Below are 22126 nucleotides of genomic sequence, written 5' to 3'. Positions count from 1 at the left end.
GGGGAGTGTGTGCTGGTGGTGAGAGCAGGGGGATTGGGAGGGAGGACTTCTGGCACTCGGATGGTCTAGTGATTAGAGGTGTGGAACTGGGAGCTGGGGCTTTGTTCTTAGTTATGCTTTGTGTGAACGTGGGGGTGAATTTCTTTCCTTCTTTGTAGAATGGGGATAATGACGCTGACCCACATGGCGGGGGGCAGCGATGCTGATGTTAGTAACTCACTCTGAGATCTGCAGATCAGCTGTGGGGTATGTTTGAATCCTAAACAGCACAGAGCAGCTGATCGGCCTCGCTGTGCTTTGGAGGTGGCTGTGGCTTTGAGCGCCAAAGCCTCCCCAGGGAGCACGAGGAAGGAGGTAGTCACGGGGCAGTCTCGGTCCCACTTCCGGAGGCCTGTAGTGCAGGTCACAGAGCTGCTACACATTTGGCACCAGCGGCCAGTTCCAGCTCCTCTCCAGGAGCCTGAGTACCAGGCAGTGCTTGTGCAGGAACTTGAGTTCTTGCCAAATTATTGCCGTGGGGGTTGAAACTTACATTTCAGCAGGATCTGTGCAGAGAGGAGAGGACATGGTGCTAGCGCTGCACATTTCAGCACCGGGCAGGCGTTCAGCCACAGCCACTGACTGGGGTGGGTGAAGAGGAGAGTGGGAGGGGCCCAGAGCCCTACGAGGGTTGGGAGTAAATGTAGCTAGCCATTAACTTGTCTTCTCGTCTCGTCTCATTTTGGAGAACCACGCTCTTTTGGGGCCCAACCCAACCCTGTTGCCAGTGCTTAACTCAACACCAGGGATGAGGTTGACCCAATATCTCTGGGGCAGGGTAATGTTCTCAAATGCAGAAAGACAGACCCAATGCCCCCTCTCCCTCCTGCTTCTCTGCCCCCTCTCCCTTCTGCACTCTCCTGAGAGACTTCCTGGTTCAGGACAGCTCAGCAGAGGAGGAGGAAGACATCACAGCTTCAGCCTTGCCTGAACTCATGTTAATTTCACCCCTGAGATCTCTGGTTCCCAGGGGAACTTGGCAGGAAGGTTGGGGATTTCTGAGACCTGGGATCTCTGGGTTAAGTTACTGGTTCCCTGTCATCCCATCTCCTTGGCCCTGTCAGAATCCGATCAAAACCTTGGAAGAGTGACAAATATCTGTAATTGCAGAGAGCTCCAAGGGGTCACTGTAGCCCTGATCAGGCCACAGGGGCACTTTTATCAATTCGGCGACCCCTCTCATCCCACAGACCTGGCTTCACACTGGGGAGCAGCGCGAAACGATCAGCAGTGCTGGTCACTGAAGACCTGGGTAAGAACTGTGGCTGGGGTTGTTTGAAGCTAGACTCTATAGGGTGGTGCTGTCCTATTGATTAAACTCCTGGGACAGCTGCCAGTTGCCTCTAGGATTAAATCAATACCGTTTGCAAAAGTAAAAGCTTCTTGGTGGAGACATAAAATATTTGAGTTTATTTTTTAATGATAAAACTTACAGACGAACCTTCGCTGAGACAACGCTCTCTGCTGCGTGCCAAGAGGATGGGGGAACAAGGTGGGGAGGGGGCGCCCAAAGCAGTCATCCATGGAACCCCAAAAGGCCTCACAGAGTTAATTATCCTGACGGTGGAGCCGAAGAACAGCTGGGGAAGAGAGGAATTCAGAGTCACAAGTGGGGGAGGGGTGGGAGTTTCCAGCAGTGATTTTCAGTGAGGTGGAGGTAGAATGATACGTTGGGGGGGGAGGTGGGGAGAGCTGTTGGCTCTAGTGCTCATGGTGCAGGAGAGACCTGCGGAGATACAAAATTTGTATCCCCATCTGATCCGTGATCTGCAAACATGCTCCGCGGATATGAAGAGGCTAGCGGCAGATTTGCAGGGCTCTAGAGATGGGTTGGCAGGACAGGGAGGAGGCCGGTGCTAGGTGAGTGGAGAGTGACGGGAAAGGAGGAGAGAGATGCTGTTCCAAATGGCTGGAGCTGCGGAGAAGAAGGTCCCTGCACCAGCAGTGGGAAGTTTGGCTGGAAGGATCCAGCAAAGGGCGGGTCCCTGAAGAGGGTAGAGAGACTCAAGGTCAGGTGGATGGAGTAAGACCATAGGGTGTGGACTACAACCTTGGTGCTGAAATGACCTGGGACCTGTGGAGCTTTAGAAAGGCTGTGTGCTAGGCTGACGCAGTGCGTGGGGCTGGAGGGCTGGGGTTCAGGGAGGTTGGAGAGCAGGGAGCTCACTCCCAGTGCTTGGGGTGGTGGCAATGGGCACTGGGGGAGCAAGGACCCCATGAGACGCTGTGCAGTTAGCCAAGCCGTGGGGCAGTCTGCAGCCCTCAGCAGTAGGGCTGGCCACTCTGGAACCAGGCTGTGGCAGGCAGGGGCTCTCTGGCCTGGGAGGCGAAGCCGGGGATGAAGCTCTGTTTTTCTCCTGATGTTGTAAATTTCAGAATTAAGACCTTCAGGGTATGTCTACACTGCAATTAGCCACCCGCGGCTGGCCCATTTCAGCTGACTCGGGCTCAGGGGCTGTTTAATTGCGGTGCAGACGTTCGGGCTTGGGCAGAAGCCCAGGCTCTAGGACCCAGCCAGGTGGGAGGCTGGCCTGAAAACTCATCCAGAGCAAAGCCAAACTCCCTAGCAGGGTCACAGGGCCAAGCCGAGCCGAGCGGCTCAGTGAGGAGCTAGCCCTGGTGCTGAAACAGGCTCCTGCGCAGAGGAGCTGCCCTCGTTGAATGCTGTTACACTGCAGTTTCTCAGGCCGCTCTGCCTGTGGGAACGTTGGCTGCTTGCTCTGTGTTTGCTGTTACAGTTTGGTTTGTGTGTAACATCTCAGCTCGATATTGTCACACCAGAAGGAAGTGATTTTCCCAAGTCAGGATAACAGCAAGGAGTCCTGGTTCCAAGTTCCCTGCTCTAACCACGAGAGCCCACTTCGCTCCCAGCTGGGAATGCAGCCCAGGAGTCTTTGCTTCCAGATCCCTGCTCTAACCACTAGTCAAGTGGTTCTCGACTTTTTATATACAATGGCCCTGTGTTTCAAGAGAAAAAGATTTCAGGACTCTCCCCCCAGCCTCTCTCCAAGCCAAAAGGAAAGGGAGGATGGTCATGACCCCTCTGAACCTATTAGCAACCTCCTGGCTGAAAACCCTAGACCTTGCTGCTGTCTTAACAAGCCACTTGCTGTGCTTGTCAGCTGTTCTACTCCTCCTGTCTTCTAGTTAATGTGTCAAATACAATTCAGCGGCTTCAGACAGCAGTTTCATTTCTTTTAAAGGATAAGCTGCTTTGATTTTGTTCAAAAATAGTAAAAATAGAAAAGGAACTGTGTGTGTGTGTGTGTGTGTGAGTGAGTGAGTGAGAAGACCTGTTCCCCTCACCCATGGGGTGCAACTGAATATGTTTTTTAAAATGTATGTGTTTGATGTCTGTCTAATGCAGACTTTTAAAAACATTTTGTAAGGGTGACTAGAAGTAACCCCAGGAGCAATCGGAGCCGATACGTGCGGCCTGTGGCACAGGCACGTGGATTGGTGTTGTCGCGTGATTAGAATAGGGAGGCAGGACTTCGGGGTTCTATTCCCAGCGTTAGGAAAGGAGGAGCACATGGGGGCTGACCAAAAGAATCTCTCCAGGAAATGCTACTTAGAGAGGGAAAACTTATGAGACTTAACAACAGAGAGGACTTGCAAAGCGCGACCTGGGATAGTTTGTGCCCTAAGTGACGTCTAATGGCACAGGAAGGATTCATTTTTGGGGAGTGGGATCTAGCGGGTAGGGTGTGGGGAGGGGACTGGGAGTCAGGACTCCTGGGTTCTACCACTGGATCTGGATGGGAGTTGGTTCTCATGGTTAGAGCAGAGGAGACTGGGACTCAGGAGTCTGGGGTTCTCTTCCTGGTTCTGCCACTTAGGCAGATCACATCCCTCTCCGTGCCTCAGTTCCCTCATCTGTACAATGGTGATAATAACACCAACCCACCTCCGGCAGGGTTTAGTTAATTCCTAGCTGAGTAAGGTGCATTACTAGACCATTGTGGGATTAACGTTGGCTGTTATTAGCATTCTTCCCACATACTGATCCCCCACCACCCACCCTCAGAAGCGCACTCACTTCCCCCAAGACACAGGCCTGATCTTACTTATCCCTCTCCATTGGCCAGAGCAAACCAAGCAATCCATCTCCCTTTGCCCACGAGCTCCTCTGAACCCCTCCCTGGATGGAAGGGCATCCCTCTGCATCATAGACGTTATGGGGAGTGGGGTGGGGAGACTGAAGAGGAGAAGAAATCTGGTGGCACAATGGAGTGACTAACCCATTCTGGGAAGGAGCGTGGCGTGGGGGTGGGGGGAACAGAGCTCAGGGTATTTGTTTAATGCAAAAGATTTAACTGATCCGCAGAACTGGATGGCTCTGTCTTTCACCTTCCTTCTCCCTCCCTCTGTCTCTCTTGCCCTGCATGTTCCTAGCCCTCTCTCCTCCAACTTCTCCGGTATCGGATCTGCTCCCACAGGCCACTGATTCAGGCCTCTTTCCCCCACAAACCAATCGATGAACAGGAAGGGCCTGCAGCGAGCTCCGATTCTCAGCAGCTGACAGCGCTAGTGCTGGGAGAAGGAGCCCACAGAAGTCCAAGCTTCCAGGCCCCCCTCCCCAGCCCCAGCTGCTCAGCATATTCCAACAGCTCTGCTGCTCCGCTTTCTTCCCGGTGTTTAGCTCAATTGCTGAGATCAGTTTAACCCCTTTTATGTGGAGCTGCAGCATTGGATGGGGCTTGAAAGGGGGCCTATTGGCTGCCTGAGACAGGGGCCTACAAGCACATGCCTACTGCATCCCAAGCATGCTCAGAAGCGTCCCTAGATAAGGCTCTGAACCCCACCCTCACCCTCTTGCAGACAGAGCAAAAACATATGGAGAGGGGAAGTGATTTGCTCATGGTCACACCGGGAGTCAGTGGCAGCGCCAGGAATGGAGTTCAGTTCCCTGCTCTGACCCCTAGATTCCCCTCCCAGAGTCAGGTACAGACCCCACCTCCCCTGACACCCAGTCCTGGGCTTCAACGGCGAGTTCATGCTTCTTCTAGCGAACAGCAACCCGATCTACTCACTGGGCCAGACTCTGACCACAGCTCTGCCCGTGTAAATCCAGAATAACGTCACCGTCAGTGGGGCCAGGGCCGGCTTTAGGAAGTGCGGGGCCCGATTCGAATAGTTTCGATGGGGCCCTGGCAGGGATGACTGACCTGGCGGCGCTCCGGGTCCTTCACTCGCTCCGAGTCTTCGGCGGCACTGAAGGGCTGCCGCCGAAGACCCGGAGCGAGTGAAGGACCCGCCACCAAAATGCCACCGAAGACCCGGAGCGAGTGAAGGACCCGCCGCCGAAATGCCGCCGAAGACCCGGAGCGAGTGAAGGGCCCGCCGCCGAAATGCCGCTGAAGACCCGGAGCAAGTGAAGGACCTGCCGCCGAAATGCCGCTGAAGACCCGGCGTGAGTTAAGGCCCTGCCGCTGAAATGCCGCCGAAGACCCGGAGCGAGTGAAGGACCCGCCGCCGAAATGCCACCGAAGACCCGGAGCGCCACCGGGTGAGTAAAATTTTAAAAGGTGCCTAAGTTAGCCGCTCTTCTTTAGAGCGCGGGGCCCTCATCTGTGCGAGCGCGGGGCCCTCTTAGGTGCGGGGCCCGATTCGGGGGAATCGGCCTAAAGCTGGCCCTGAGTGGGGCTACTCCAGATTTATATTGGTGTAACTGAAAGTAGAATTTGGCTTATTGCTCATCATTAAAGCTAAGAGTTAGTCACGGGTATTTTTAGTAAAAGTCATGGACAGGTCACGGGCGATCAACAAAAATTCATAGCCCGTGACCTGTCCATGACTTTTACGATAAATATCCCTGACTAAAACTTAGCAGCTCCTGAGACCCCGGGGCACCGCTGCTCTGGGGGACCCCGGGACTGACAGCTAGCCCCAGCACTGTCAGTGGGGGCTGACTGCCCCCAGCTGCCCGCAGCTCAGAGACCCCGGGGCACCGCTGCTCTGACTGCTGCTCTGGCGGTCCCGGAGCCAGCTGCCAAGGCTGCTCTAGAAGTGGCCAGTGTGTTTGGCTCCTGGACTGCCCCAGCCGCTGCCCGAGCGGCTAGTCCTGGGGTCCACCCCAGCAGCTGCAGAACTCCTGGAGGTCCCAGAAAGTCACAGAATCCGTGACCTCTGTGACAGACTCGTAGCCTTACCCATCATGTCTGAAAAGTACGCACCCCTGTCTGGTTTGGCAGCTGAGGCATTATGGGATAGCTGCCTGGATTGTCCCAGAATGCACTGGTTGTAGGCATGGCTGTGCAATAGGGAAGGTGTGGTTGTGCCTCAAGAATAGGACTCTGGTGGTGTTAGCTGAATACAACAAAACTTGGTTGCACCAAACACAGTTGAACTGCATAATGGCTTATTACCAGGATCAGATGCTCTTAACTCTGGTACTTTGCTCTCACATGCACAAAGTTAAACTGACCAACAGCAGAGCTGGGCTCGCCTCCCCCTCCCGGGCTGTCAGCAGGGAGTGGGGGAGCTCTCCCCCCGCCGCACAGAGTGGGGGATCATCCATCAGGGTTAAGCAGGCAGATCCTTGGGATTAGGACCCTGTGGAGGGGTCTGACAGGGCTCAACACACCAGCGAGCTGTCCATGGGGGAGAGTTCCTGGGGTTGAATGGAACAGCGAGGTCGGCTAGGGAGAGATCTGAAGGCTGGGTGGATCGGGGCCCTGGAGACTCCATCTGCCCCTGCAGCTGATTCCGGGAATTGGGGAGACATGGGTATTTCTGACTGCAGACACCCTTGGACAGACACGATCTTGCACAGACAGCAGCGCCCTTGAGAGAGGGGGACTCCAGTTGTCAAGGCATAGGGGCCTCCTTGCTCCCAGCACTCACAGGGGGCCAAGCCACGAGCTGAGCTTTCCTTGACTCCGCTGCACTCCTTTTGAATACATGATTTTAGCGACTATCATAGCGAACTGCATTGTTCTTGCCCTGGAGCAGCACCTGCCTGATGAAGACAAGACCCCGATGTCAGAACGACTGGTGAGTGTGGGCGTCTCTTTCTTTCTTATCTGGATTTACCTAAGTTCTGGGTGCTACCTGGAACTGGAGTACCACCGAGCCCCCTGGCCCACCAGCCTGGGCTCCCTTTTACACTGCACTGCTGGGACAAGCTGCAAAGCCCTCCAGCCTGCACTTTCACCAGCATACAGGTGGGGACACACCCAGCTGCAGTGACAGGCAGGCTCTCTGACCAGCCCCTGCATAGGAAAGCTACAGCTAAGGCAACTCCCAGCTCCCCAGGCGCGCACCCACTCTGGAGTATAAACCCAAAATTATACCATCTTGTGCTGCACAGGGAACTGTACAGCGTACGCTCATAAAATTCACCCCCTCCCTCAATGTGGAGTGGAATATGCAACAGCCTTTGCCCTTGAGTTATGATTCCCATACACTTCACTCCAATTCACTAGTTTAGATAGAGCAAAAACAAGTTTATTAACTACAAAAGATAGATGTTAAGTGATTATAAGGGATTACCTAGCAAATAAACAAAAGAACGCAAACTAAGCTTACTCTACTAGATAGATTGGATATGAATTAGCAGATTCTCACCCTAAGAAATGATACAAGCAGGCTGCAGATTCTTACGGGACAAGCTGCACTTGCTTTACAGGTTGGAATCCCCAGGTGTTTCATTCACAGGCTAGAAATCCCTTTAGCCTGGGTCCAGCACTTCCCCCCGTTCAGCCCTTGTTCCTTGGGTGTTTCCAGGAGTTTTCCTGTGCGGGGAGTGAAGAACACCCGATGATGTCACTCCCTGCCTTACGTAGCTTTTGCATATGGCAGGAACCCTTTGTTTCAAAGCTTGGGTCCCAGCCCAGTCTATGGAAAAACACTGACATCCCAAGATGGAGTCCAGCACCATGTGGCCTGGTCACATGTCCTTGTAGAGTCATAGCAACCATTACTCCCAGGCTGTGTGGAGTGTTCTCTGGAAGGCTCATCACCAGGTGGGAGATCAGCTTCTCCTGAGGGCGGGGTTCTCAAACGGGGGGTCGCGAGGTTATTACATGGGGGGGTCGCGAAATGTCAGCCCCCACCCTAAGCCCCGCTTTGCTTCCATCATTTATAATGGTGTTAAATATATTAAAAAGTGTTTTCAATTTGTAACGGGGGTCACACTTAGAGGCTTGCTGCGTGAAAGGGGTCACCAGGACAAAAGTTTGAGAACCACTGTCCTAAGGCCTGTTGTTTTTTCCTAATGGCCCATTGCCCTGAATAGGCCCTTTCCCACTCACTATCTAGACTGACAGCATCTTCTCCAGTGGGCATTCCCCAGGTGTAACTACATTTGAAATACAGATACATAGTCAGTATTCATAACTGCAGATACAAAAATGATACCTGCAGACACATAAGATAGTCATGTTCAGCAAACCATACATTTTCCAATGACACCTCACATGACGTATCTTGCATACAATACTTCATAATCATATAACAATATCCCTGTGAAGAATATGGGGTGCAGTGTCACACTTAGGTCTTATGTCTATTGGGAAACTGATCAGAATAACTCCCCATCTGCACACTTTTAGTCTGGAGTGTATTTGTCCACACATGTGGTTATTCTTGAATAGCTATTGCATTTTAAATTCACACCCTTTGTTATTCTGGGATAGCTTCCCCGTGCAGCTGCGCCCTTAGACCGCTGCACCAGAGGGGGCTGCCTTTACAGCCCCCTTTCTAGCTGTCCTCTTTATGTCCTGCTTTCTGCCCTTGTGCTGGGAGCTGGGACAATGCCATATGCCTCCCTCACAACTGATTCAGTTCCCTTCTCCCACCGGACCCTGGCTGTGTTATCTCTGAAGCAGCTTGTCCTAGATTCCTCCCTACTCAGGCCATGAAAATCGGAGCCAGCCTGGAATGCCTGGGAAGTGACAGCCGTTTCCATTCCACGGGATTTGGGGCTTCTAGGAATCTTGGGGGTGGATTTTTGGTAATCTGTCTGTCTGTGTATCTCCATTCACCTCTCTCTCTCTCTCTGTTTGTACCCCAGACCACGTAGAGCTGGGACAAAACTGTTTTCTTGGAATTATTGTCATATCCATTCTGACATTCACACCACCCCCTCAGTCAGAACCTCTTCTCTATGGGAAGAGAATGTAGTCCAGTAGTCAGCACACAGAGAACCAGGGACTTCTGGGCTCTGTTCCCGCTCTGGGAAGAGAATGTGATCTAGTGGTTAGAGCAGGGTTCTGAGAACCAGGACTCCTCTGTTTCCTCCCTGCCACTTCACCATGGTGTGGCCTGAGGCAAGTCCCTTTCCCCTTCTCTGTGCTTCAGTTTCCCCACATCTCACAGTGGCTTGTGAGGTTTCATGAGTGGCCCTCAAGTGCTTTGAGACCCTGCAGAAGCCCCATGGCTTGTTACTGTTTTCATTGTCCGCATTTCCCTCTCTCTCCCAGGATGACACGGAACCATATTTCATCGGAATCTTTTGTTTTGAGGCTGGAATTAAAATCATCGCCTTAGGGTTTGCTTTCCACAAAGGCTCCTATCTGAGGAATGGGTGGAATGTGATGGACTTCGTGGTGGTTCTTACAGGGTGAGTAGCTGTTTTTTATCCTCTCCATCTCTGTGTTGGTCACCTGCAGACCAAGGTACAAACAATGATGTATTTGCTTGAACCGGGAGGCGGTAGCATGGCCTAGTGGTTGTCTGGTGGCTAAAGCCATTCGTCCAGGAGTCAGGACACCTGGGTTCAATTCCCAGATTAGGGGGAAGTGGTGTCTAGTAATTAGAGTTGCTGACAGGTGGTTGGGACTCCTGTGTTCTGTTCTCATCTCTGCCTCTGTCCATACGGCCTTGGGCAGATCTGTGCGTCTTGCTTTCCCAAAGCGGTTGTGAGGATTATGTGCGGATGGGGTTTTAGAAGCTGGGGAGTGGGACAGACGGGCTCAGTGGCATTATTAAAGCCTGGGGCTTTGTGCAATGGGCAGAGCCGGCCTGGCTGCATTTTCACTCTAGGCAGGTCCCCAGTGCTTCGTATCCCTGCTGCTTTGCAACCTGCTGTGGAAGTTCTAGGGCTGTGGAACAACGGCCTCTCTCTGCTAGTGCTGAGACCTTACTGCTGCTGGGGTGGCTGGAGCTAAAGAGCTTTCATTCATCATAGATCCCTGCTCCTAATGAGTGCTGGGACCACCTTTCAGCAGGCCTCTGCCGTTTAACTTCCCCGAGGCTTCCTGCTTCTGGCCCTCTGTCACTGCCCCTCCGCGGGGACTGTGGAATGGAAGGCTGATGCGTGTTGGAGTTGGTTCTTCATCTTTGAGCCTGTCGCACTGGTTCACTTGCCTAGTATTTCTCTGGGTTTATCTGCTGGGCAGCGCTTGTGTTTGGATAACTCCTGGAGAAATAACGTTGTGTTTCCATTGTGTTGGCTTGTGTCATTTTCACTCTCGAGTTCTGCACCATGGTGGCCTGCTGGGAATTTTTTCTTCTCTCCATTCTTGAATATACAAAGTTTCGTGGTGAAGCAGAATACGACAATATTGCCTACTAGTCGGAGCAGCAGCCTGCGGAGCCACGACTCTTGGGTTCTGTTCGAATCAGGACTCCTGGGTTTTTTCCCAGCAGTGGGAGGATAGATCTAGGAGTTAACTCAGGGTGGGGGTTGGCAGTCAAGACTCCTGGGTCCTGTCTTGCCACTGACTTGCTGTCGGAACTGGGGGCATGCTGCTTCCCTTTTCTCTTACCTACTTTGTGTCATGGGAGGCCATGTTTATAAAGCACTTGCAGACACTTGACCGTTGTGCTCTTTCTAATATTTGTGGCGTGGTTTCCTTCTACACGTTTCAGCCGGTGTCGCTCCAATACTGGTGTGCGTAGGGTTGTTCTTTGCACAGTTCTGACTGTGCGCCCAGTGCGTCTCTGGTGATGGTCACCTGGGCAATGTTTGCATTAACACTTTGAATGCCCTGCTGCGTCTGGCCTTTTGTTGTTACCATATGTTTTTTGCACGAGATCTGTTCCTTGGCTGTTCACGTTACTTTGGGGGACACAGCAGTTGCTTTCCAGGCAGCAGGTGTCACTTCCTTTATTACTTTATACCCTGGCTGTTGTCCAGGCAATATATTTTTAAGCTATAAGTTGAGGCCACAAAGCAAGGGACTTAACTTGCACAGGAAGCATGAGGTCCCTTAGCATGGGGCCTGCTGGTGAGATACAAAGGGGTTTGTGGAGGGAAATCAGTTATTAGGAGTTGGATGGCTCAGGGCATCTCGAATGGGCTGTCGCGCCTTCCCTCGAGATTGCCGGTTGAAATCCAGCCCTGGTGGGGAGGGGTGAAAGCTGTTACGCTCTGCTTGGTTGCATGACATGATTTTGAGGGGGTTCCGTCCAAATCCCAGTGGGCAGGTGCCGCTGGCACTGACACTGGCAGCCTCAACAGAGAAGCCATGGAATGAATGGGTCACAGAGACCCCTCTCCCCTGCAGGGCAAGACCCACGAACAGTCAGTGTCCTGGACCTCTCCCTAGCCACAGAATTCACCCAAGGGTCCCACTGCCTCCAGCCATTGCATTTGGAATCACCCCGGGTCTCCCCCTTACCTGGGACACCTGGTGCTTAGTTGCTCCAGCAACAGGGCCAACCCAAGTCTCAAGCTAAAGAGTTATCATTGGTATGGACCTTATTTGTGCAGCTGCTTGGGATGTCGTTGTGCTGTGCCTGGGGTCATAGACCTGTGCTGTGGACGTGTTATCCTTTCGCCATCCCCTGCAATGGTCCATACTGCCTATCTCCCTGGGGACACATCCCGGTTGTGATGTTTGGGTCATGCTGTGGGGTTTTGTCCCTCACAAAGCAGCGAGGGGTAAGAGAAGACACAGAGGGCCAGGTCTTCACCTGGTGTGATGACAGTTTACATCAGCTGGGGATCTGGCCCCAAATCTGTTTGGTGACAAAGTTGTCCCTAGGAGCCGGCGCTGGCCTGCAGACCCTGTCTACACTAGGCATTGCAACAAGATGTTGCTTGAAAAGCTTTGCTCTTCCAATGCCTTGCGTCCACACACGACACCTGGTCCAGATGTTGTATGGTTGCAGTGGTTGGGGGCAACGCGTGGGGTGGGGGCTGTTCCGCGTAGGCCCTGCTGACCTGATGTTGTCAGCAATGTTTCTTCTCAGCATGGACAGGGAACCTCCAGTTCTGCGGCTGCTACAGATCATACAGTCCCCGATGCCCCCTTCCACAGCACAGTGTGGAAATAACCGGAAGGCTTTGAATCCCAGCCCCGGGGCTGGGCACGGAGGTGTTTCAGGAGTCGCAGAGGACAGTGGCGTGACTGTGGTACTGGGGACGGGGGGCACTGCACTTAGACACGTCATTCTGTCTGTTGCTGGGCGAGGGCTGAACGAGGCCAAGGACTGGGTGTGGAAATTGGCCTGGGGAAAAAGGGAGCCAGGTCTGAAGAAACTCACCACCCACTGACAGGCAGGGAGACGCGTCAGATAAACGACTGGCTCCGTCTGAGTCACCCAGCTCTGGGACAAATGCTCCTGGGACTGGGAGAGCAGTCACCCGCTCCAGCACTGAGCGGAAGGGCTACCCAAGCCCTCTGGCTGGGCAGTGTCGGACAGCTGGGGCTGGGGGAGCGGGGAAGCTAAGGGCAGTCAACACCTCTCCTAACGGGAGACTAGTCTGTGTCGCCACCGAGAAGATCAAGGCTGCGGAGTCCCAAGCAGTTCAGTAGGAACGTACCGTCTGCCCCTCCTTATCTCTCCTGGGCTCCCGCTCGTCCCCTCTCCTTGCTCCCCTCTTCCACTCGTTCCTGGCCTGTTGCACCAGTGCCCGGCCCCTTGTGCGGTCGTTTACACCCATGCAAAGGGCAGGGCAAACTCTGCTGGCCTGATCAGCCACGTTTCACACCTGTGTGCAAATGGCTGCACAGCGTCCTTTGTCTGTCTCACTTCCGTCCTCCCCCCGCCCCGCTGCCACGCTCATGCTTTCCTCTGAGCGCCTCTGCTCAGCGGCTGATCACTTATTAAACCAGCGGCTGCTTGAGAGCATCTGCACTGAAAAGGGAGTGAGTCCCTAGCTGCCGCCCCAGCTTCCGTTTCCACCATCGCTTCTCGTCTAAACACCGGGGGCAGCGTCTGGACTGAGGAGGTCGGACACGGGGTCGTGTCTCTGTCCAGGCGTCATTGATGACCACATGGGAGCAGGGTCGTTATGTGTCATCTGAAAGACAGCACGGCCAACAGCACAGTGCCCCCTTCTGCCCTGCTGGGGCATTGAGGTCAGCACTGGCTCCAAGGGGAGAGCGCCCCCTACTGAGTCACCCATCCCACTCCCTGCAGCACCCTGGGGTTCTCCGGGGGGCATTCACTGTGCCCCTAGTGTTCCTTTGAAGGGGGTGCTTGGAAAGTGAGCTGAGCTCTGGGCAGAATAATAGAGCCGCCAGGCACATGCAGACCCTGCTTGAGAGGACCCGAATCCCCCCGGGGTGGGGCACTCACTGATTGTAACAAGCTGCGGAAAGCAGCAGCCGTCTCCTCTGCCTCTCCTTCCCTGGTCACCCGGGCAATGATGGCTGCTCTAGGTGGGGTTGCTGCCTAAACACACTAGCTCCTGCAGGATGGGAAGACGGATTTCTGGGGTCCCCTTGGACACGAGGCTGAGGGGAGAGGGGCTGCTCTGGCCTTCCTGTTTCCCAGCCTTCCTCGGAGCTGCAGGGAGGGATCCCAGCCCAGCTCCCGAGAGAGGCTCCGATTAGCACTGCTGCAGTTTTGCTATGCTAATGGCTTCTTCCTCACCAGCGGGGTGGGGCGGGGGGGGGGAGCTGCAGGGGAGACTGGCAGGCAGGCCGTGGAAATCTCAATAGAAGAGAGCTAGCTGCTCTGACTGGGGGTCCTGGGGGCTGGAGATGCGGTCCTCAGCCCCAGGGAGTCGGAGACCCTGGGCTGTGAAGGGTTTGGGGTGGCAGAAGAAGGGAGCACATGGGATGGCTCCCAAATCCGAGCTTTCCTTGAGTCTGGGGATCAAATTGCTGGGGAAGAGCCAATCCTCCAAACCCCTGGTGGGGTGTCTCACGCTCCTTTGTGTGGCTTCAGCTATAAAAGCTCAAACCCACTGAGGAGTGTCAGAGCGCAGCAACTCGTCCGAGTAAAGCGTGAGACCCAGAGCCCACGGCACAGACTGGGGAGTCCGCCTGTGCATGGGGCCAGCGGAGTCAGGCTACAGTGGGCCAACTGGGGGCACAGTTCCCAGTGCCATGGGGTCCCCACTGCACATTCCCTGCCCCCCATCCATCCCCAATGGAGCAACTCTAGGGACTGTTAGCAAGAGGTAATCTCAGGTGTTGTGACTGAACCACGGGAGCCCCTATCTAGGCCTGGTGTGAAATGTCAGGAGCTGCCATGATTTGCTGGTGTGTGTGTGTGTGTGCAGATGTATCTGTGCATTATATGTGGGAGTATACGTGTGCATGGTCCATGTGTATACACATGTACATGTATGTTAGTGAGGCAGTTTGATGTATGTGTATGTACACATAGTATTATTTATACAGCCCAGTCGATGCTGGCCCTGATGGCTCCCCACCCCAAGGAGTGTACAGTGTAAACATACATATGTGGTACATGTTTGTGCATGAGGTGCATTCATGCACATGTACTCACAAACGTGTAAGGTAGTGTGTTGCTCTACACGCGTGTGCATGTCCATGGTGTGCTTGCACATGCATTGTGTGTGCCCAGTCGGTGGAAGTGCATAGTGAATGTATGTGCACACGTGTGATGTTCTGCCATGCGTGTGTGAGCGAGTGTGCTGTGTTTCACCCTCCTACACCTCCTGCCCTGATCTCACCAGTGAACGCTGCACCCCCTCTTAGCGGGAGCTTTCAGCCAGCTCAGCTCCGTCAGCATTCTGCCCCTGCCCTGGCCTCCCCTCCTGCAGTTGCGGGGCAGAGCAGGGAAAGCAGGGCCACTCACGAAATCTCTGCCTCTCTCCCCCCGTCCTCCTCAGCAGAGCTGAGCTCATTAGTATGCCAGGCAGCTCGGGCCCTGATTAGGGAGTCTCCCTGTACTAGTACCTTATAGGTGCTTTCCAGACGTGCCCGGCATGCCAAGGGAGGCATCTTTGCCTGAATGAAAGAAAGCAGAGAGGCGTGGGAAGGAGGGAGCCAGGAGGATGCAGGGAGGCTCTGGCAGTGGCAGGAGTTATTGATCTTCTGCTTTGTCACTGGGGTCCTTGCCTGCCTTGATTCCAGCGGTTACGTGGGCAGCCGGGGGTGCTCAGGCCACAGTTGGCATTTTTAGGACCAGGAAGATGCACAGTTTTGGCAGCAGAAGCGCAGTTCTCGGCAGTGTGGGTGCCAGTGAGTGCATCTGCATGTGCATGTATGTGCAGCTGTGTGCACATGTATATGCACGCATCTGTCTCTGTGGGCCTAAATGAACTCGTATCAGCTCCAGCGCAGGATCTGGGCAGTGTTGGAGGCGGCTCAGGGGAGACCTCTGCTCAATGTGCAGCGGCGATCAGACAATCAAGCAAGATGTTTGGATGTATGAGGAACAGGGGAGAGGAGGGTGCGGAGGGGATGTCTACACTGCGTTCACAGGGTGTGTACACTAGCTAGCTTGGATACCAGAGCAGAGAAGCTGCGGCTTCAGCTTTAGCATGGGCTGTGGAGCATGCCCCGGATACTGGGTAATTCCTTGTGCATTTAGCCCATCCTGAAGCTCATGCTGTGACGGCGCCACTCCTCCACTCCCGGAGTTAGCTTGGCTACCTCTCCACGGGCTGCCATCACACCCCCCAAGTGCAGCGTAGACATAGCCGGACAATATTCTAATAGCTTTCTATAAATCAATGGCATGGCCTCATCTGGAGTCTGTGTGCTGGCCTTGTCAGCCCCATCTCCAGCAAGACAGTGCAGAATTAGAGGGGTTCAGAGAAGACTGATTGGAAGCCTGGAAAAACTCCCATATGGAGAGAGATTGAAAAGTGTGGGATTGTTGCCTTAGAAACGAGGCTCATAAGAGGGGACGTGATAAACCTCTGTACAATAGTGACTGGTCATCCCTGTCTCAGAACACAAGAAAAAGGGGACAGTCAATGACATTCAAAGGAACAAATTCAACACTGATTAAAGGAAATTAGTAAAGCATTTGATACGGTTCCGCATGAGGAATTATTGGTTAAATTGGATAAGATGGGGATCGATAGGAAAATCCAGAGGTGGATAAGGAACTGGTTAAGGGGGAGACTGCAGAGGGTAGTACTGAAAGGTGAACTGTCAGATTGGAGGGAGGTCACCAGTGGGGTTCCTCAAGGTTCAGTTCTGGGTCCAATTTTATTTAATCTATTCGTTACTGACCTCGGAACCATATGTAGGAGTGGGCTGATAAAGTTTGCGGATGACACAAAGTTGGGAGGCATTGCCAACTCGGAGAAGGATCGGGATATTCTGCAGGGAGACTTGGATGACCTTGTAAATTGGAGTATTAGTAATAGGATGAGATTTAATAGTGAGAAGTGTAAGGTGATGCATTTAGGGATGACTAATAAGAATTTTAGTTATAAGCTAGGGACGCATAGGTTAGAAGTGACTGAGGAGGAGAAGGACCTCGGAGTCCTGGTTGATCGCAGGATGACTATGAGTCGGCAATGCGACGTGGCTGCGAAAAAAGCTAATGCGATCTTGGGATGCATAAGGCGAGGTATTTCTAGTAGGGACAGGGAGGTGCTGCTTCCGTTATACAAGGCGCTGGTGAGACCTCACTTGGAGTACTGTGTGCAGTTCTGGTCTCCTATGTTTAAAAGGGATGAACTGAAACTGGAACGGGTACAGAGAAGGGCAACTAGGATGATCCGAGGAATGGAAAACCTTTCCTATGAAAGGAGACTCGAGGAGCTTGGGTTGTTTAGCCTAACCAAAAGAAGGCTGAGGGGGGATATGATTGCTCTCTTCAAATATATCAAAGGGATAAATACCAGGGAGGGGGAGGAATTATTTCAGCTCAGTGCTAATGTGGACACGAGAACGAATGGATATAAACTGGCCGTGGGGAAATTTAGGCTTGAAATTAGACGAAGGTTTCTAACCGTCAGAGGGGTGAAATTTTGGAACAGCCTTCCGAGGGAAACGGTGGGGGCGAAAGACCTCTCTGGCTTCAAGATTAGGCTAGATAAGTTTATGGAGGGAATGGTTTGATGGGATTACGTGATTCTAATCAATTAGGCAATAATGGACATCGCTGGTAAAATGAGGGTCTGGCTAGAGATTCTTGCCTGTATGCTCGGGGTTCTGCTGATCGCCATATTTGGGGTCGGGAAGGAATTTTCCTCCAGGGTGGATTGGCAGTGGCCCTGGAGGTTTTTCGCCTTCCTCCGCAGCATAGGGCAGGGGTCGCAAGCTGGAAGATTCTCTGCGACTTGAAGTCTTTAGATCACGATCTGGAGACTTCAACAGCAGAGCTAAGGGAAAGTGGGGGGGTCAGCTTCTGTGGCCTGCATCATGCGGGGGGTCAGACTAGATGACCATATTGGTCCCTTCTGACCTTAAAGTCTATGAGTCTATGAGTCTATGAACTAGGTGTAGCTAGTCTGTGGAACTCACTGCCACATGATGTCATTGAGACTGATAATTTAGCAAGATTCAGAGAAGGATTGGATGTTTATATGGAGCCAGGGTCATAACCGTTAATGCTAACAGAAATGGAAGAAGAGCTTGAAGACCTCTTGCTTCAGGGCTGAAGCTGATCTCTGGCCTGAGTGAGACCCGTTGTGGGCCAGGACTGCGTTGTGTTAGGCCCTGTACATTGTTTATTAGGTGTGTTACAGTAGCTCTTAGGAGCCCCAGTCACGGGCCAGGACTCCATCGTTCTGGGCACTGTACAAACCCAGAAGAAAAAGATGGTCCCTGCTGGAAAGAACTCCCAATGTAAGCGTGTTTATGTAGCCTGGTGTGTGTGGGTCTTTGTGTTCTGAACATGTGTAATCTACACTGATGAGTGTGGGCAGTGTGTGTGAGCGTGAGAGAGAGAGAACCCTTCCTTCAGGGCATGTGTGTGTTTTCATTGACTGAACTGTATATAGTGCGTGGCCAGGGTATGTGTGTAGGGAGTGTATTGGAAATGGTTGTGCAGGGAGGGTTTGTGTGTACTGGGTATAAGGAGTGGGGGAGCATGGAGGGACTGCATGTGTGGTATGTGTGCATGCATATGTGTGGGGAGCGTGAGTGTGTGAGGAGTGTGCCTGTGTGCAGCATGTGTCCATGCATGTGTGTATATGTGAGGAGAGTGTGTGTGGCTAAGGAGCATGTGTGTGTGTTTGGCAGCGGGGCAGAGCTGTGCCTGTCTTTGATCCCTGGTATCATCAGTTCCTCTGGGAGTCGGGGAAGTCCCCTCCCGGGAAACTCTCTCAGTGAGACGTTAATTACCGCCTCGGCCTTTGCTCCATTGTCCTACGTTCCCAGGGCTCTGTGGATGGGGAGCAAGTGCTGTTTAATGCTGTCACAATATTTTATTGCAAAGCTGCCTACTCACTTTCCCCGAACTTGTGTTTCTCCTGCCTCGGTGCTCAGACCTGCTCATTGCAAGACACTCCGTGCTCCAGAGCTGAGACCCAGTGCGCGCTCTCTCTGGCTCTGGCATTCCTGGGGCCTTCTGCTCTCTGCTGCCCCAGACCAGACCCTGCCCCATCAAGTTCATTATCCTGCCCTCAGCAGTGGCCAATACCTCATGCTTCGGAGGAAAGCAACCACTTCTTTTCCAGCGCAGTGGGGCAGGGTGGAGTCCTTCCTGACCCCTGTGGTGATCAGCCCAGGCCGTGTGCCATCAGAGTTGATTACCCTGATCTTCCCTGCAGAGCCAAAGTTATCAATGGCCACAGAGTTGAATGGTCCTTTAATAGTTCACTCTTGGTATCTGACCTGAGGACATCTGTCTATCTACTCTGTTTATGTGTTGCCATGTGTACCCACTTCTCTCTTTCCATATACCCCACGCTATCTGTCTGTCCACCTCATCGTCTCCCCTTCCCTCTTGGGTTTCCCGGGGCTGACTACCTGCCGTTGGAAAGAGAGTTTCCTTTGATTGGTTCTGTGCTCTAAAGTCACCAATGGGTGGAGCAGCCACCTCTCCTCTTGGGTCCCAGGTAGTGAGAATGACTCTGGATCCCCATCAGCACGTGTCTCTCTTTCCTTGATGGGGTGACCGCTTTCCATGTGTGCAGGCCCCACGCAGACAGATCCTGGCTCCTGACTACAGCCCTTGGCTTCAGTGAGGTGCAGCCTGGCTAGCATCAGGGTGTGATGCTGGTGGTACTGCTTCCGCAGCCGCTGGGAGCCTGTCACCCGCTAGCGCCTGTGGACGCTCTAAGCCCTAATGCTGGGGCCAAGCTAGGATGCTCTGCTTTGGCTAACCCCTGTCCCCCGCTAGCTGACACGGAGGAATTAACATTCCCATAGGAAAGTCATCATAACTGATGGGGAAACTGAGGCATAGCGTGACTTGCTCACTGTCTGTGGCAGAGCCGGGAAATCGAACCCCTGCTTGTCTGAGTCCCAGCCCAGCGCCTTAGCCACAAGCCCATCCCTCCTTCTCAGCACTGAGTTCGATTCTTTTCCAGACCGAGCCTTCCAAGGGCCCCTGTTGTGTTTCGCCCTAAATCCTTATCTGCCGGCACAGCCCGTTCCCACGGCCGCTGCTTCCTGAGGGCTTGCCGGGAGGCGTTCGTCCGGCATCCTAACCCTGCATTGTCCAGCTCCCAGAGCCCTCGCCCCCTCTGCTCACCAGAGCCTTTGATTAGGCCCTGTCTAGATGCTCAAAATGTCAGCCCGGCCCGATCAAAGCTGAACAGAAACCCAGCTCTGGATTCTGCTGATGAATCAAAAGGCTGCTGCATCTAACGACTCGGCAGGGTAGTGCCTCTTAAAGGGACCTTGCAGAAAGGCGCCGTGACCTTTCTCCCTCTCTCCACATTTCCCCTTTCTGTCTTCCCTCTTGCTGTTTCGCACCCCTCTTTTCTTATTGTGATCGCTCGCTCCCCCTTTCCCAGACACACTCTTTTTTTTTTCATTCTTCTCTCTCTCTCCCCCCCTCTCTCTCTCTCTCTCTCTCTCTCTCTCTCAATCTGTTGCAGTGTCTCATATCTTGGCTTCAGTAAACGGCTTCATTCACTTAAGGCCCAGATTTGTCTCTGGGCTGCTGCAGTCTAGCCTGGGACCAATGGGAGCTGGCCCTGTGTCTCCCTGTTCTGGCGCTGTTGGGGCTGGTTCAGAGCTGTGTGGGCCTTGCCGCAGCCAGGAAATAGCCAAGGCAGAGGCAGGCACCAGTGTCACCGCCTCCTGTCCCTGATCCACCCCGATCTGCGCCCTGCACTCGGTGGTGGTGCTGGGGACCTTATGGCAAAGGGGGATCAGGCCCTGTCGTCTCTAATTCTGCATAGGGTACAGGCAGGCTGGTCGTGCCGTCGCCTGAGGCTCTGCGAGATCCTGTAGCCACCGCCGGTTGTAGGACTCCTGCCCTGCCCGCAGCGTCTGCCCTAGTTCCTCTGCCTGTCTCAGGCTGTGGCTCTCACTTTCTGTCTCTTTGCGTCTCCGGCTGCCCGTCTGATCGTGTCACTTCCATTCGTCTCTGCTGCTTCCCCTGTTCTGGGTCCCCGAGCGGCGCTCACCAGACCCTCCCCACCCCACAATTACTTTGATCGCCACTTGCTCAGAGCTCTGGATGGCAAGGACCAGGGGGGCAGTCGGGACTGGGGGGCACAGGGAGCAATGCATGTGGAGCAGGTGTGCCCTGGGGATGTGCAGGAAGTACCAGGTGGGGAGGAGGAGTGGGCCAAGTGGGGTTTGAGGATGATGTAGAGTCCAGATCGGGGGGAATGGGGCAGGGGATGGGACAGGGACCCCACCAGAGTGCCTCTCCCCTGCTTGGGTAGCCTTCACAGAGGCTGAGAACTCCCCCGTAGCAGGGTGTCTCCAGGACACGGCTGGAGCACACTGACAGGGTTAGGGTTAGGGTAAGGGTTAATGGGGGGATATCTGTCTGCCCAGATGGGAGGCGGATATAATAAGCCAGGCCCTGGCCCCGCCCATGCTGTGCCCTCTCCCGCAAGGTCCCTCCAGAATCCTCTGCTCTGAGCTAGGGGTGGGTGTGAGCAGAGCAGGGACCTGCCCCAGACCTGTCTGTGCCCATCACTGCAGGTGGCTCCGGGTACCTGCTAACGCCTAGGGGGAGAGATCGTCCACAGGCGGGGGAGGACAGCGCTGAGCCTGAGATGAAAGGAAGGGTCACAAAGGCAGTGCCTCTGGGAAATGTACAACAAGGCTGATGGATGGATCGATGGATTGATCTATCTATCCAGCCAGCTCCGTACACACCCCTCTGTCTGTCTCTGTCTCAGCCCTGCAATGGAGGGACCCTCCCCCCCCCTCGGATGGTAGAGGAAGCTCCGTCTCTGTGGCCTGTCTGCTGTCTCTGCTAAAGCTGCTGGCAAGGGGGCTGGTTTGCACCAGTGGTGCTGGGGAGGGGTTTGTGACATGGACATCTGGTCAATAGCATCTGGGCTGAGACCCGCCCCCTCCCGAACTCCTGGCACACGGGGCTGGCGGACAAAGCGCTGGGAAATGACTGTACGGATGATTGTCAGAGTCCGCTCCGGCTGCTGGAGTGAGAGAATTCAAGGCCAGAAGGAACCGTCAGCTCCCCTAGCGTGACCTCCTGTCTATCACAGGTCACCCCCAGCGCCCACACACCAAGCCCAGCAACTGGGATTAGACTAAAGGATCCCGGCTCTCAGGAGACTAAGCTGTTGTGTGCCACAGGCAGAGAACTGGAGGCACCGAGATGCTGCCAGTGCCCGAGACTCAGCAATGGCAGGAAATTGATATAGTGAGATCTACTCAGTGCCTGCACCGTGCATCGGCCCAGGGGGTGGGGGGCCGTGGTGTATGTGGGAGGACAGGCGAGTACGAGGGGCGGGAGGCTGTGCTAATGGGATGGCTTTGGGGGGAGGCTCTCTGATGGACTCCCCAATCTCGCTGCCCCAGGCGGCTTGCAGGGCTGATTTCTCAGAACTGGTACACCACGGTCCATGCAGGTGGGGCCAGGGAGGAGCAGGGACAGC

The 22126-nt window shown here is 54.0% G+C and overlaps 1 protein-coding gene across 1 annotated transcript in view; it reads left to right on the top strand.

Moving 5' to 3' along the window:
* CACNA1A (calcium voltage-gated channel subunit alpha1 A) overlaps positions 1-22126 on the top strand; it is a 140676-nt gene that overhangs the window by 24332 nt on the left and 94218 nt on the right. Inside the window, exons 2-3 of the mRNA XM_026660587.2 lie at positions 6930-7035; positions 9465-9604. Coding sequence (XP_026516372.1) covers positions 6930-7035; positions 9465-9604 — 246 coding nt within the window. The remainder of the gene's footprint in view (positions 1-6929; positions 7036-9464; positions 9605-22126) is intronic.

Source organism: Terrapene carolina, unplaced genomic scaffold, assembly GCF_002925995.2.
Source record: "Terrapene carolina triunguis isolate 2854851 unplaced genomic scaffold, T_m_triunguis-2.0 Scaffold833, whole genome shotgun sequence".
Classification (NCBI taxonomy): Eukaryota; Metazoa; Chordata; order Testudines; family Emydidae; genus Terrapene; species Terrapene triunguis.
The sequence above is the reverse complement of the archived record's forward strand: the minus strand, read 5'-3'. Positions and strand labels throughout refer to the sequence as shown.